Source organism: Chlorocebus sabaeus, chromosome 4 (genome assembly GCF_047675955.1).
Source record: "Chlorocebus sabaeus isolate Y175 chromosome 4, mChlSab1.0.hap1, whole genome shotgun sequence".
Classification (NCBI taxonomy): Eukaryota; Metazoa; Chordata; class Mammalia; order Primates; family Cercopithecidae; genus Chlorocebus; species Chlorocebus sabaeus.
This window is the reverse complement of record NC_132907.1, coordinates 32,856,370-32,870,833: the sequence shown is the minus strand read 5'-3', so window position 1 is coordinate 32,870,833 and position 14,464 is coordinate 32,856,370. Positions and strand designations below refer to the sequence as shown.

At 40.8% G+C, this 14,464-nt stretch overlaps 1 protein-coding gene across 5 annotated transcripts in view; it reads left to right on the top strand.

Moving 5' to 3' along the window:
• Positions 1 to 14,464, top strand: part of IPO11 (importin 11) — a 231,220-nt gene that overhangs the window by 1,328 nt on the left and 215,428 nt on the right. For 2 of the 5 annotated variants that reach the window (XM_073014741.1, XM_007973675.3), the window contains exon 2: positions 8,574 to 8,636. The exons of 1 other annotated variant lie outside the window; for it this stretch is intronic. In XM_073014741.1, coding sequence (XP_072870842.1) covers positions 8,595 to 8,636 — 42 coding nt within the window. In that variant the 5' untranslated portion in view covers positions 8,574 to 8,594. Of the gene's footprint in view, positions 1 to 8,573; positions 8,637 to 10,241; positions 10,359 to 10,455; positions 10,561 to 14,464 lie in introns of those variants that run through there. 2 more of the 5 variants (XM_038010418.2, XM_038010420.2) reach the window with 2 other exon arrangements.

Genomic DNA, 14,464 nt, shown 5'->3' with positions numbered 1-14,464 from the left:
TAGTCGCACTTCCTAAGGCCAAAGAGAATTTTCACCACAAACACATTTGGCTGTGGTAATATGTTAAATGTTTTAAACAGATATGTAAAGATTATCTGATCAATAAAAGAAAAATCATCAGATTTTGTGATGTTTGAATATATTTACATATGGAATCAAACCAGAATGCAGCATGATCCTTGTAGGCATGTGGCTATTAAAATACACTGAAGATTTTTCCAGAAACAAAAATTTTTTTTCCCAGCAATAAAAATATTTAAATTTTGAATAAAGTAATGTTTGATAATTTGGATTTTGACCTTTGTGTTTTATATTTGTACCTATGTGTGTGTATGTATTTAACCTCACTTCTAATTTAGTGTTATTGATGGTAATATTTTTTCCTTTCTTTATCAGCTTCAAATAGGGACTTAATTTCAGAGCATTTAAGGAATGGCAAAACACATTTAGTGCAAGTGTGAGTCTGTAGTGTCTTTGGTTTGCTGACTGTCAGGCTGATTACAGATAAGTACAGTTATGAGCTTTGTAGAGCTTAAGTTGCATCAATGTTCTTTACCCTTGCTACTCAAATTGTGGTGTATAGCATCACCTGGGAATTTATTAGAAATGCATGATCTCAGGCTCAATCCAGAGCTGCTGAATCAAAATCTGCAATTTTAACAAGATCTCTAGATTAAAAGAATGTTCAATAAATCTTGAGATGCACTACTTTGGTTGGTAACAGTTGAAGAACACTGAAGTAATGCACAAACCTGTATAAAAATTTATGGCACCATTCATTTTAATCTGAGGTGATCTTACGCTGATTATCCAGTCTGATGAAACTGAGGCCCAGAAAGGTAAATGCCTTGCAAAAGGTCACACATACCTAGATTATAACCCAGATTCCAACTCATCCAGTGCTTTTCTTTTGCTGATTACTGTCAGAGCTTGTTATATTAAAAATGAACTAAAATTCATGAATGACAGTTAGGTGTTCATTCAATAACAAACGTTTATTGGGTACTGGACAGGCAGCCCAACAATCCTGTGTGTGTCCCTGCTACATGCTCCTGTTTATCATGGTGGCTAATAACCCACCACCTTTCCTCTTTATTTTCTTTGAGATGGGGGTCTCACTGTTGCCTAGGCTGGAGTGCAGTGGCGTGATCTCTGCTCACTGCAACTTCTGCCTCTGGAGTTCAAACGGTTCTCCTGCCTCAGCTTCCAGAGTAGCTGGGATTACAGATGTTTGCCACCAAGCCTGGGTAATTTTTGTATTTTTGGTAGAGACAGGGTTTCACCATTTTGGCCAGACTGGTCTTGAACTCCTGACCTCCTTAAACTCCACCCACCTCAGCCTCCCAAAGTGCTGGGATTACAGGAGTGAGCCCGGCCCGCTCTGTACTCTTTTTTTTTTTTTTTTTGAGTTGGAGTTTTGCTCTTTTTGCCTAGGCCGCAGTGCAGTGGCGCAATCTTAACTCACCGCAACCTCTGCCTCCCGGTTTCAAGTGATTCTCCTGCCTCAGCCTCCCGAGTAGCTGGGATTACTGGCATGCACTACCGCGCCCAGCTAATTTTGTATTTTTTGTAGAGATGGGGTTTCTCCATGTTGGTCAGGCTGGTCTCGAACTCCCGACCTCAGGTGATCGCCCACCTTGGCCTCCCAAAGTGCTGGGATTACAGGCGTGAGCTAACACGCCTGGGCCCCTCTTTACTCTTTACTGGTTAAAGTTCCCTTCTGCTTCATAGAGGAAGTGAAATACATTGAGTTGAAACTTCATTGCTCTCTGTTCTGTTTCACTTGTAAACGTGAAGACCTCTATCTGTCCATCTCTAATTATATTCTAATTTTTTTCTCTTTATGGGCAATATTTCCTTCATGTGTTTGCTAGGGCTGCCACAACAAAATACCTTATATTGGGTAGCTGAAACAAGAGAATTTTTTTTTTTCTCACAGTTCTGGAGGGTGGAAGTCCAAGATCAAGGTGCAGATAAGATTGGTTTCCTGTAAGACCTCCATCCTTGGCTTGCAGATGGCCACCTTCTTGCTGCCTTTTCTCATGGTCATCTTGTGTGTACATGCACCTCTGCTGTCTCTTTTTCTTTTCTTTTCTGTTTTTTTTTTTTTTTTTGAGATGGAGCCTCGCTCTTGTCTCCCAGGCTGGAGTGCAGTGGCCTGCTCTCAGCTCACTGCAGCATCTGCCTTCCTGGTTCAAGTGATTCTCCCGCCTCAGCCTCCTGAGTAGTTGGGATTATAGGCGCCCACCATCACACCTGGCTAATTTTTATGTTTTTAGCAGAGACGGGTTTCACCATGTTGTCCAGGCTGGTCTCAAACTCCTGACCTCAGGTGATCTGCCTGCCACAGCCTCCCAAAGTGCTGGGATTACAGACATGAACCCCTGCACTGGCCTGCTGTGTCTTTTTCTTTCTTTCTTTTTTTTTGAAACGGAGTCTCGCTCTGTCGCCCAGGCTAGAGTGCAGTGGCCCGATCTCGGCTCACTGCAAGCTGATCTCGGCTCACTGCAAGCTCCGCCTTCTGAGTTCATGCCATTCTCCTGCCTCAGCCTACCGAGTAGTTGGGACTACAGGTGCCCGCCACCTCGCCTGGCTAGTTTTTTGTATTTTTAGTAGTGACAGGGTTTCACCGTGTTAGCCAGGATGGTCTCAATCTCCTGACCTCGTGATCCGCCCGCCTCGGCCTCCCAAAGTGCTGGGATTACAGGCATGAGCCACTGCACCTGGCCCCTGTCTCTTTTTCTTATAATGGCATCAGTTATATTGGTTTAGGGCCTTACCCTAACAACCTCATCTTATCTTAGTCATCTCCTTAAAAACCTTATCTCCAAATACGGAGGGTTCAGGGGTTAGGGCTTCAACATGAATTTTTGAGAAACAATTCAATTCATAACATTCAGTTATTCCTTTTTCAATTAGTACTGACTTAACAAGGATTTAAGCATAACCAAGTCTCTTACCTTTTTTTTTTTTTGAGACAGAGTCTCACTCTGTTCCTCAGGCTTGAGTGCAGTGGTGCTATCTTGGCTCACTGCAATTTCTGCCTCCCAGGCTCAAGCAATCCTCCCACCTTATCCTCCCTGGTAGCTGGGACCGCAGGTGAGGCACAGGCCACAATGTTTGGCTAATTTTTGAATTTTTTTTTTGTAGAGATGGGGTTCTGTCACATTGCCTAGGCTAGTCTCAAACTCCTGGGTTCAAGCGGTCTGCTGGCCTTGGCCTTCTGAAGTATATTGAAATTATAGGGGTGAGCCACCATGCCTGGCCTCAAATCAAGCCTTATCTTCAGTATACTCTCCTTACCTTAGATCCTTAGATTACTCTTCAGCTTTGTCTGTAATTATTTTTCTTAGTTTTTCTTTTTTTCCTTTTTTAAGAGAAGAGGTCTCTGTTACCTAGGCTGGCCTCAAACTTCAGGGCTCAAGTGATCCTGCCACTTTAATCTCATGAGTGGCTGGTACTACTTGTGTGTGCCGCCATGCCCAGCTTATTTCCTTTAAGTTTCTTGAAATAATTCTCTATATTCATTTTCTTCACCTCCTTATTACTTATTTTATTCTAATTTTTTTCAGTATTTTGAAGGCTGACAGTCCATAGCAGTCACTGAATTTGATGTAGTGGTGATCACCATTGATATTTTTGTTGCTAAATCTAATGGAATCTGTTTAATCATTTGCCATTTTAACTACTTCTTCATTCTTGAAATTTTCTTCTTATACTTCTGGGACACCATATTTTCCTTATTTGCGTCTTATGTTTTAGCCAGTGTTTCCTTGGTTATTTTTCTTTTTTCTCTGACCACTTTAGATGTTTCACTCTGAGACACTACCCTGCTCTCTTCTGAAAACTTTCAGATTAAAATCCAAACTACGTAGTGTAGGAAATAAGGACCTTAATGCACAGTCTTCTTGAATGGTCTCATCCGTGCTGGCTTCAACTACTGCCTCTATTTTGATGACTCCCAGATCTCTGGCTTTTTAGCACAGGTCTCTCTTCAACGCTGACATATGTAGTTGTCTTAAAATACTTGACATTTGTGTCAAAAAGTGTATTTCAACCTTCCTGAAGTTGTTTTCCTCCTATGAGCCATGCAGGCACCAATGAGTTGGAGAAGCCCCAAATCTTCATTCTTTCCCCTTATTAACTTATGTGTAACCTCCACCTCCAACTCTCCAACTATCTACTTATTTTATTTCCAACTCTCCAACTATCTATTTTTTTTTTTTTTTGAGACGGAGTTTCATTCTTGTTGACCAAGCTGGAGTGCAGTGGTGCGATCTCGGATCACTGCGACCTCCACCTTCCGGGTTCAAGTGATTCTTCTGCCTCAGCCTCCTGAGTAGCTGGGATTACAAGCATGCGCCACCACGCCTGGCTAATTTTGTATTTTTCGTAGAGACGGGGTTTCTCCAGGTTGGTCAGGCTGGTCTCAAACTCCTGGCCTCAGGTGATCCACCCGCCTCGGCCTCCTAAAGTATTGGGATTACAGGTATGAGCCACTGTACCCAACCAACACATGTTTAGTTTGAAATGTAAGTGTTTACAGTACAGTCAACTATTAACAATATAGTACTACAAACAGTATTCATATTGTTAATAGTATTATGCAGAAAAATTAAGACGGATGTCGGGAACATAGAGATTCTGGGTTTAGGAGTGAGCCATTTTAGATTGGCAGTTAGTGGACACCTCTTTAAATAGAGGACAACTTGAACAGAATGGAATGCTGTCAAAGAGCAAGACATGCTTTTATCTAGAGACCAGAGCTTTCCAGCCAGAGGGAACAAATTGTACAAGGGAAGGATAAGCTACATTTTATACATCTTTCACTAAAGATGTTCGCATATTGTCTCCAAGTCTCTGTTACTGTAGATAACTAGGTTGTGCAGACAACCTAGTCCTTTGTCTCCTTATTCTTGTATGCCCATGCAGGAGTATCTGTGATTATAGCATCAGGTGTGAAACTGCTGGGTCATAGAAGATACAGTCAGGAGTTGCTTAAGGCTGGGATACATCCTGAGAAATGGGTCATTAGGCAATTTTGTTGTTCGTTCTATGAACATCGTATGAACAAACCTAGATGGTACAGCTATTATATACCTGGGCTACGTGGTATATAGCTTATTGCATCTAGGCTACAAGCCTGTACGGCATGTTACTGCTCTGAATACTGTAAGCAGTTGCAGCAAAGTGGTATTTGTGTGTTTAAACATATCTAAACTTAGAAAGGTACTGTAAAAATACAGTGTAGAAGATTTTTAAAAAAATGGTACATCTGTATAGGGCACTTACCTTGAATGGAGCTTGGAGGACTGGAAGTTGCTTTGGATGAATCAGTGAGTAAGTGGTGAGTGGAAGTGAAGGCCTAGGGCATTAGGGTACACTTAGGCTACACTAAATTTGTTAATAAATTTTTTTCTTCGATAATCTTAGCTTATTGTAACTTAGTTTATAAACTAACTTTTTGCCTCTGTTGCAGTAACACTTAGCTTAAAACGCAAACACGTTGTGTAGCTCTACATTGTTTAAAACAAAGACACAAACACACACATTAACGCAGGTACACACAAGTTCAGGATCATCAATATCTCTGTCTTCCACCTCCACATCTTGTCTCACTGGAAGGTCTTCAGGGGCAATAACATTCATGGAGCTGTCATCTATGATAGCAATGCCTTCTTCTGAATTATCTCCTGAAGGACCCGTCTGAGGGTGTTTTACAGTTAACTGTTTTTTTTTTTTTTAACAGGAGTAGTACATTGTAAAATTATGATAAGAAGTATAGTAGCGGGGCTTGGTGGCTCATGTCTGTAATCCCAGGGTTTAGGGAAGCTGAGGTGGGAGGATTGCTTGAGGTCGGGTTTGAGACCAGCCTGGGCAACATAGCCAGACTCCATCTCTACAAAAAGTAAAAAAATTAGCATGGCATGATGGCTTATGCCTGTAGTCCCAAGTCTCCACTATTCAGGAGGCTGAGGTGGAATGACCACTTGAGCCCAAGAGTTCAAGATTGTAGTGAATTATGATGCCGGCATTGCTATCTACCTTGGGTGACAGAGATCCTAACTCTTAAAAAAAAAAAAAAAAAAAAAAAGTAGGCCAGGTGTGGTGGCTCACACCTGTAACCTTAGCACTTTGGGAGGCCGAGGTGGGTGGATCACGAGGTCAGGAGTTCGAGACCAGGCTGGCCAACATGGTGAGACCCTGTTTCTACTAAAAAAATACAAAAATTAGCTGGGCGTGGTAGCATGCACCTATAATCCCAGCTACTTGGGTGTCTGAGGCAGGAGAATTGCTTGAACTCGGGTGGTGGAGGTTGCAGTGAACCAAGATTGCACCACTGCACTCCAGCGTGGGCAACAAGAGTGAAACTCCATCTCAAAAAAAAAAAAAAAAAAAGTGTAATGTGGTAAATGCATAAACCAGTAACATAGTTGTTTATTATCACTTTCAAGTATTATGTACTGTACCTAACTGCATGTGCTAGTGCAGTAGGTTAGTTTACACCAGCATCACCACTAATGTGTGAGTATTGTGATTTGCTACGACTTAGGATGGCTATAATGTCACTATGTGATAGGAACTTTTCAGCTCCGTTAAAATCTTATGGGATCACTGTCATATATATATGGTCCATATCTGACTGAAATTTTTTTTTTTTTTTTGAATCTCACTCCATCTCCCAGGCTGGAGTGCAGTGGCACGATCTTGGCTCACTGCAGCCTTGACCTCCTGGGCTTAGGTGATTCTCCCATCTCAGCCTCCTGAGTAGCTGGGACTACAGGTGTGCCCCACCACGCCCAGCTAACTTTTTGTTTTTTTAGTAGTGATGGGGTTTCTCCATGTTGCCCAGGCTGATCTCGAACTCCTGCACTCTAAGTGATCCGCCTGCCTCAGCCTTCCAAAATGTTGGATTACAGGCGTGAGCCACCTTTTTTATGTGGTGTGTGACCCTCTGTGTGTCCTGGTCATAGAATATGCAAAATATATACTCACACTTATTTCTTTTAGAGACTGCTAGATAGCTCTCCAAAGTTGTATTAATGGATATTCCCAGTAGCAATGTGTAAGAGTTTCTGTTTCCATGCATTCTTGCCAGCATTGAATATTTTTGGACTTTGTAATTTTTGCTAGTCTGATGATCATAAAGTAGTTTTTCACTGTTTGGATTTTAAATCCCTGATAACCAGTGAGATAGCATCTCTTCTCATATTAATTAAACATTTAGCTCTTCCTTTCTATGTATTTTCTGCTTACACCCTTTGTTCACTTTTCTTGTGTATTTGTCTTGTTGATTCATAAGGGTTCCTAGTATATTCTGTATAATAAACCTTTGTTTGAGTTATGTATTAATAAAATTTTTCTCTTAATCTTCACCTTGTTAACCTTGTGTAGAGTGTCTTCAATGACTCCATCAATTTCAGTCTTCAGTTCTGATGTATAATTTATTAGGCAGATATGAACTTGATGTATTTTTGTTCTTTTTCAAGTCTAAAGCTAAAAATTCCCAGTTAATTTAAGTTGAGATATCAATGGACAGCACTGAACAGAAGTAAAAGTGTATAATCTTTAGGGAGTACTGGGTGGAGACAGGAAACTTGCATTTAAAGTTCTAGAAATGTCACTAATGAGCCTGCGACCTTAGAGAAGTCAGTTTATCTCCTTAACATCGTTTGGCCACAGTGTCTTGATCAATAAAACAAAATACTTAAACTATAGAGAATTGATATGAGTGTCTCCAAAGTGATAGGAAAATTATATTTATTTACTTGTTAACTTATATGGACTCACAACTGAGAGAAAACTTATTTTAATGATAAAATGTAGAATAGTGATTATCTGTGGGAGCATTACTTGGCATACAGCACATGCATATTTGAACAAACGGATTTTTATAAATACAATGACGCACTGAGCTCTTTATGGCAAGAATGAAATTCTTTTAAGATATAGCTTTATAGACAATGATGTCCTCAACCAGTAAATGGAAACTACCAATCAAAGATGTCTATATTTGGAGAGAGGACTGATGATCTCTTAACTCAGCAAAAAGTTTTGCCTAACCGCTTGTTATAAATTATAGTCTGTTAAATTTAATCTAAGCTGTGTTATCTCACTTCAGTGCCTTGCTCAAAATCAGTTTAATAGCTTTTCCTTCCTGTTTTTTCTTTTTGTATCAAAGAAGGAACTTTATTTATTTGTTTGTTTTTGAGATGGAATCTTGCTGTGTCACCCAGTCTGGAGTGCGGTGACACCATCTTGGCTCACTGCAACCTCCACCTCCTGGGTTCAAGCAATTCTTCTGCCTCAGCCTCCCTAGTAGCTGGGATTACAGGTGCCCGCCACCAAGCCCAGCTAATTTTTGTGTTTTTAGTAGAAATGGGGTTTCACCATGTTGGCCAGACTGGTCTCAAACTCCTGACCTCAGGTGATCCGCCTGCCTCGGCCTCCAAAAGTGCTGGGATTACAGGTGTGAGCCACCGCCCAGCCAGAGAAGGACCTTTAAAAGCAATAAGCGTAATTTATGCTGTTCCTTAGTGGGTTTTGTACAGACATGTATTTTTGTTTTTCAGCTAAGGAGACGTCAGAGGGTGATGGTGGCAGTAGTTGGTACCTCACAGCTGGGCACTGATCAGGTAGGGGTTGTCAATATTGTTTAGGATAATGTATAACTTTTCCTATTAGTGGGAGATTAGTCATGGGGGACTCTTGTATATACCAAACAGGCAAGAGACTTACTGCAGTTTATCAGTGCCATTTTACTAAAAACTCCCAGTAAGACAAAAATACTCAAGTTTTTTAGACTGGTCTTCCTCTCACAGGTCTGCCTCCCCTGTGTATTGTCTTGTTACATACTTTGTACTTCACCCATTTATTATTTGTTTCCCATTTATTTCTCTCCCCACTATAAGATATGCTTCACAAGGCTTGGGTTTTTTTTGTCTTTTTGGTTAATTGATGTATCTCAAGTGCCTAGAATAGTATCTGGCATTTGTAGGTGTTCAGTATGTATTTATTGAATGAATAAATATAGAAAAGCCTAATGATAAATCAAGTAAATATCAGAAAGGGGATTAGAGAGCACAGGATTAGAAAAAAAGGTGTTAGATATTCCCAGTGAAAAGTATTATTAAATTTTGTTGGCTTGATATGCTCTATTTCAGTATAGGAATATACTGAATAGACTGTTCATACATTCATTCATTCATTTTTTTTTCAGCCATTCAGCACACTATTTACTCTAGCAGTGTTTTTTGTAGATATTTCTGTCTTTATTCTGATAAAATTTGTATTCCATATTGTTGTTCTTGGACCTGTTTCTCTCACCTTTTCTGTCTTCTGAGAAATCATAATTTCTGTTACTGCTTTGTTTAGTTGATCATCCATTTACTGAACATCCTTCACACTGTACTAGGTAATGGCATTTATAGATGAGTAAGACATCATTCTTTCCTTTAAACAGTTCATGATTTGGAGATGAGACAGAAGTAAACAAGCAAGTAAGTACAGTAATAGGAGTGTGTACTATGCAGAACAGTAGCATGGAGGAAGGAGCGCTTTCCTGTCTACAGCAGTTAAAGATTTCCAGAGGAGCTGATGTCTACCATGAACACTTTAGTGATATGTGCCCATTCGCGGCCATTTTAAAAAGCATACATAAAAGTAGACAGAACTGTATGATGAACCCCCATCTAGCCATCATCCAGCTTTAACAATGATCAATTTCATTTCATCTTACCTCCCACATACTTCTCTAGTTACATTGATAGAAGATCTAGAAGCTTGGTCAGATACAGATTTTTTTTTTTTTTTTTTTTATGGCAAGCAGCCTTTCTTTTAAGATTTTGGTTTCTCAAAATAATAAACTGTTCATTTCTTTAAGTTTTCTAATATGCTCAGTTTCCTATTCTGATTATCGTAGAACTCTTCCCTGGTCATCACAGAAATTAATTTTTTTCTTGTCTTTGGCATATTGTCTTTCTCTAGTTTGCTTTTGACTCTGGGCAGTTTAACAATTTGCTTGTATTTCCTATCCATGATTCCCCAATGATATATTTTCTGCCTCTTATTCTTCTCTTTGTAGACTTGGGCTGTATAGATCATGATTCTTTTTTTGAGACATGGTCTCACTCTGTTTGCCCAGACTGGTGTGCAGTGGTGTGAACATGGCTCATTGCAGCCTCAACCTCCTGGGCTCAAGTCATCCTCCTACCTCAGCTTCTTTTTGAGAAGTCTCGCTCTGTTTCCTAGGCTGGAGTGCAATGGCATAATCTTGGCTCACTGCAACCTCTGCCTCCTGCCACCTCAGCTTCTTGAGTAGCTGGGACCATAGGTGCATGCCACCACACCTGACTAAGGTATTTATTTTTATTTATTTTTTATTTTTTGTAGAGATGGGGTCTTGCCATGTTGCCCAGACTGCCAGGCTGGTCTTGAACTCCTAGGCTCAAGTAATTCTCCTGCCTCTGCCTCCCAAAGTGGTGGGATTACAGACGTGAGCCACTACACCCAATCTGAATATTTGTTCTTATCTGAAATGTGGAATTATGCAGTGAATCAGTAGGTGATTTTATTCCTCTCTTCCTGTCACTCTTGTCTGTTCTTGCTCTATGGTTTCTCAGTCTCCTTTATACTAGACATTGCCTTTATTATTATATTTTAAAAAATTGCTTCATATTTACCTTGACTGGAACTCAAAAACAAATTAATGTCTTTACCTCAAATTTTCTTTTGGTAGAGTGGTGCAATATTTATAGAAGTAGAAGCAGTGCTGTAAGGAAGTTCTTAGGTGTCATATTTTGCCTCAAGGTGAGGTTTTCATTTTTATGTTTTGAATCTCATCTTCGTTGCATTGCATTACTCTCTGGGCTCCTATTCATTTCTTTCCCTCAGGAGCTCAGCATTCTTTGCCCTATCCTCCTGAACCCTGTAATCCCTGTTACATTTCCTGGTGGTTGTCTTGCTCAAATGGTCATTGAGAATTCTAAAGTTCCTCACTTCCCCCAACCCTCCTTGAGGGAAAAGGAACATACTCTTTGGAATGTGGTACTTCTTACCATCAGGTGGCAGGCACTGCACACTATTCAATTTATTTCATTTTATTTTATTTTTTCGATATGGAGTTTCACTGTTGTTACCCAGGCTGAAGTACAATGGTGTGATCTCAGCTCACTGCAACCTCCGCCTCCTGGGTTCAGGCGATTCTCCTGCGTTCAGGCGATTCTCCTGCGTTCAGGCGATTCTCCTGCCTCAGCCTCTCGAGTAGCTGGGATTACAGGCGAGTGCCACCACGCCTGGCTAATTTTTGCATTTTCAGTAGAGACGGGGTTTCACCATGTTTGTCAGGCTGGTCTCGAACTCCTGACCTCGGTGATCTACCCGCCCCAGCCTCCTAAAGTGGTGGGATTACAGGTGTGAGCCACCATGCCTGGCCAGTTCAAATTATTTTTACAGCTTTAGGAATGATAGAAACAATAGTACATTATCTGGTAGAGAAACAAGTTGATGTGGGAACTGGTAAGGAGAAGACTTAGAAGTGAAAGTAAAGATAAAATTGCTAACAAATACGAATGTATTTTCCTTTTATGTGATGCAAGTGTACACAATATATAGAAGTGTATATAATACGTGAAGCTTAATGGAAAGTAAATAATACATTAGACTGTTTTGGTTAGTTAGATTTTTCCAAGACTGTTTAAGTATTTTAAACTATCGTCTTTATAAACACCAAATAGTAAGAACATTAAGTACCTAATAGATATATGACTATTTGGAGCTATACTGCTATTTGAGAATAAACAAAACATAAAACCCCTGCTGTTTGATTGTAAAACGCAGAGTCCCCTGGGTGAGGAAAATTGACTCTTGGTAAATGCTGCCTTCACAAATCCAGATAATATGACAAAACTATTGCTTACCGGCTGGTTGTGGTGGCTCATGCCTGTAATCCCAGCACTTTGGGAGGCCAAGGCGGGTGGATCACCAGAGTTCAGGAGTTCAAGACCAGCCTGGTCAACATGATGAAACCCGATCTCTACTGAAAACACAAAAATTAGCTGGGTGGTGGGTACTTGTAATCCCAGCTACTTGGGAGGCTGAGGCAGGAGAATTGCTTGACCCCGGGAGGTGGAGCTTGCAGTGAGCTCAGATCGTGCCATAGTATTCCAGCCTGTGCGACAAGAACGAGATTCTGTCTCAAAACAAACAAGCAAACAGAAAAACTGTCGCTTACCTACTTGTGCTACTGAAGACTAGGTTTGTAAACTTTCTCTCCTGAACTTTCATGAGAGTGCAGTTATTAACTATATTACCTACTTCTTGATATGTGCTTAACAAGAGAAATACATAATGATTTGCAGCTCTTCAGAAGTTGGGATGAATTTGGAGAAAGGAAGAGAAATAAAGCAAATATCTAATTCCTGTGGAAATTTAAGCAGATGTAAAATGAAAACTCTTGGCCTTAAAAAATGTATTTTTTCATTATTAAAGTGTGTCGACTATAAGAATGATAACCCCTGGAGCTTTCTTAACACAACTGTTGTTTATGATTTGATGTATTTACTGCTTGTCTATTTGTAGGTGTTTGTATTTTGTATAGTGTTAAATATATATATTTTATATTGTAATTTTTATTTTATATATATATATTCCTCTAGTTACAAAACAGACTAAATTAAGAGTATTTTTAAGTTGTGATTGGCTTAAGCAGGTTTAAACTTGTAGTTCCAAATGCACTTCTTTTTTCTTTCTGTGTTTTTTTTTTTTTTTGATACAGAGTTTTGCTCTTGTTGCCCAGGCTAGAAGGCAATGGCGCAATCTCAGCTCACTGCAACTTCTGCCTCCCGGGTTCAAGCGATTCTCCTGCCTTAGCCTCCCTAGTAGCTGGGATTACAGGTGCCCACCGCCACACCTGGCTCATTTTTTGTATTTTTAGTAGAGACAGAGTTTCGCCACATTGGTCAGACAGGTCTCGAGCTCCTTGCCTCAGGTGATCCACATGCCTCGGCATGCCAAAGTGCTGGGATTACAGGTGTGAGCCACCACGCCCTCCAGATGCATTTCTAACAAGCAGGAGTTTGCACGTTTTTTGAAAACTCCAAGCAGAAGTTTGTAGGTCTTTTGAAACTCTTGAGTAGATTTGATATTTTAGGAGTAGGGAAGAGAAAGAAAGCAAATAGCTCCTCTCTTTGATGTCACATATATTTTGTTGCGCGTTTTTTCCTCCCAAACAAACCAGTTTTTGACAGTCTGCATGAAGTGTCATTGGGCAGGTGTTCCCAGCCCTCAGACCATGGACCAGTATCAGTCAGTCCATGGCCTGCTAGGAACCGGGCCACACTGGAGGAGGTGAGCAGTGGGTGGCGAGTGAGCATTACTACCTGAGGTCCACCTCCTGTCAGATCAGCAGCAGCATTAGATCCTCACAAAAGCGCAAACCCTGTTGTGAACTGCACATGCATAGGATCTAGGTTGCATACTACTTACGATAATCTCACTAATGCCTGATGATCTGCGGTGGAACAGTTTCCTCAAGAAATCTTCCTCCCCTGCCCTTTACCCCTCCCCCACTGCCCCACCCCTTCTATGGAAAAATTGTCTTCCATGAAACCAGTCCCTAGTACCAAAAATGTTGGGGGACTGTTGTCATAGGGAATGCATCAGTAGCCCTGGTGGTTCTTTTAGCTGAAGGTATTTGGGAAATACATGGAAGCATCTTTAGTCAGTCTGTGTGAAGTGTTAATAACGTATAGTGCGCAGGGACAGAGAGGCTAAACAACCTGTAATGCATGTACAGAAAAGAATTTTCTTGTCCATACTGCCAAAGACTTCTGCTGAGAAACTGAAATGAATCCAGATGTTGCAGTACTCATTTGAATCCAGATGTTGTAATACACAGTAGCATCTTTGGAACCTCCTTGTCTTATGCCAAAAGTCTTAACATTCTTTCATCTGGCTTTAATTTCTTGATCTTTTTGGCCCTGAGTTAACATCAATTGTTGTTGAAACTATAGACACTTTTTTTTTTTTTTTTTTAAAAGAGACAGGGTCTCATTATGTTACCCAGGCTGATTTCGAACTCCTGAGCTCAAGTGATCCTCCCACCTTGGCCTCCTAAAGTGCGAGATTACAGGCATGAGCCACCACTCCTGGCCTATATAAGTCACATTTTATTTATTTATTTTTTCGAGATGGAGTCTCACTCTGTCGCCCAGGCTGGAGTGCCATGGCGCGATCTCAGCTCACTGCAACCTCCACCTCCCAGGTTCAAGGGATTCTACTGTCTCAGCCTCCTGAGTAGCTTGGATTACAGATGCATGCCACCACGCCTGGCTAATTTTTGTATTGTTAGTAGAGACGGAGTTTCACCATGTTGGTCAGACTGGTCTTGAACTCATGACCTCGTGATCCACCTGCCTCAACCTCCCAAAGTGCTGGGATTACAAGTGTGAGCCCCCGCACCTGG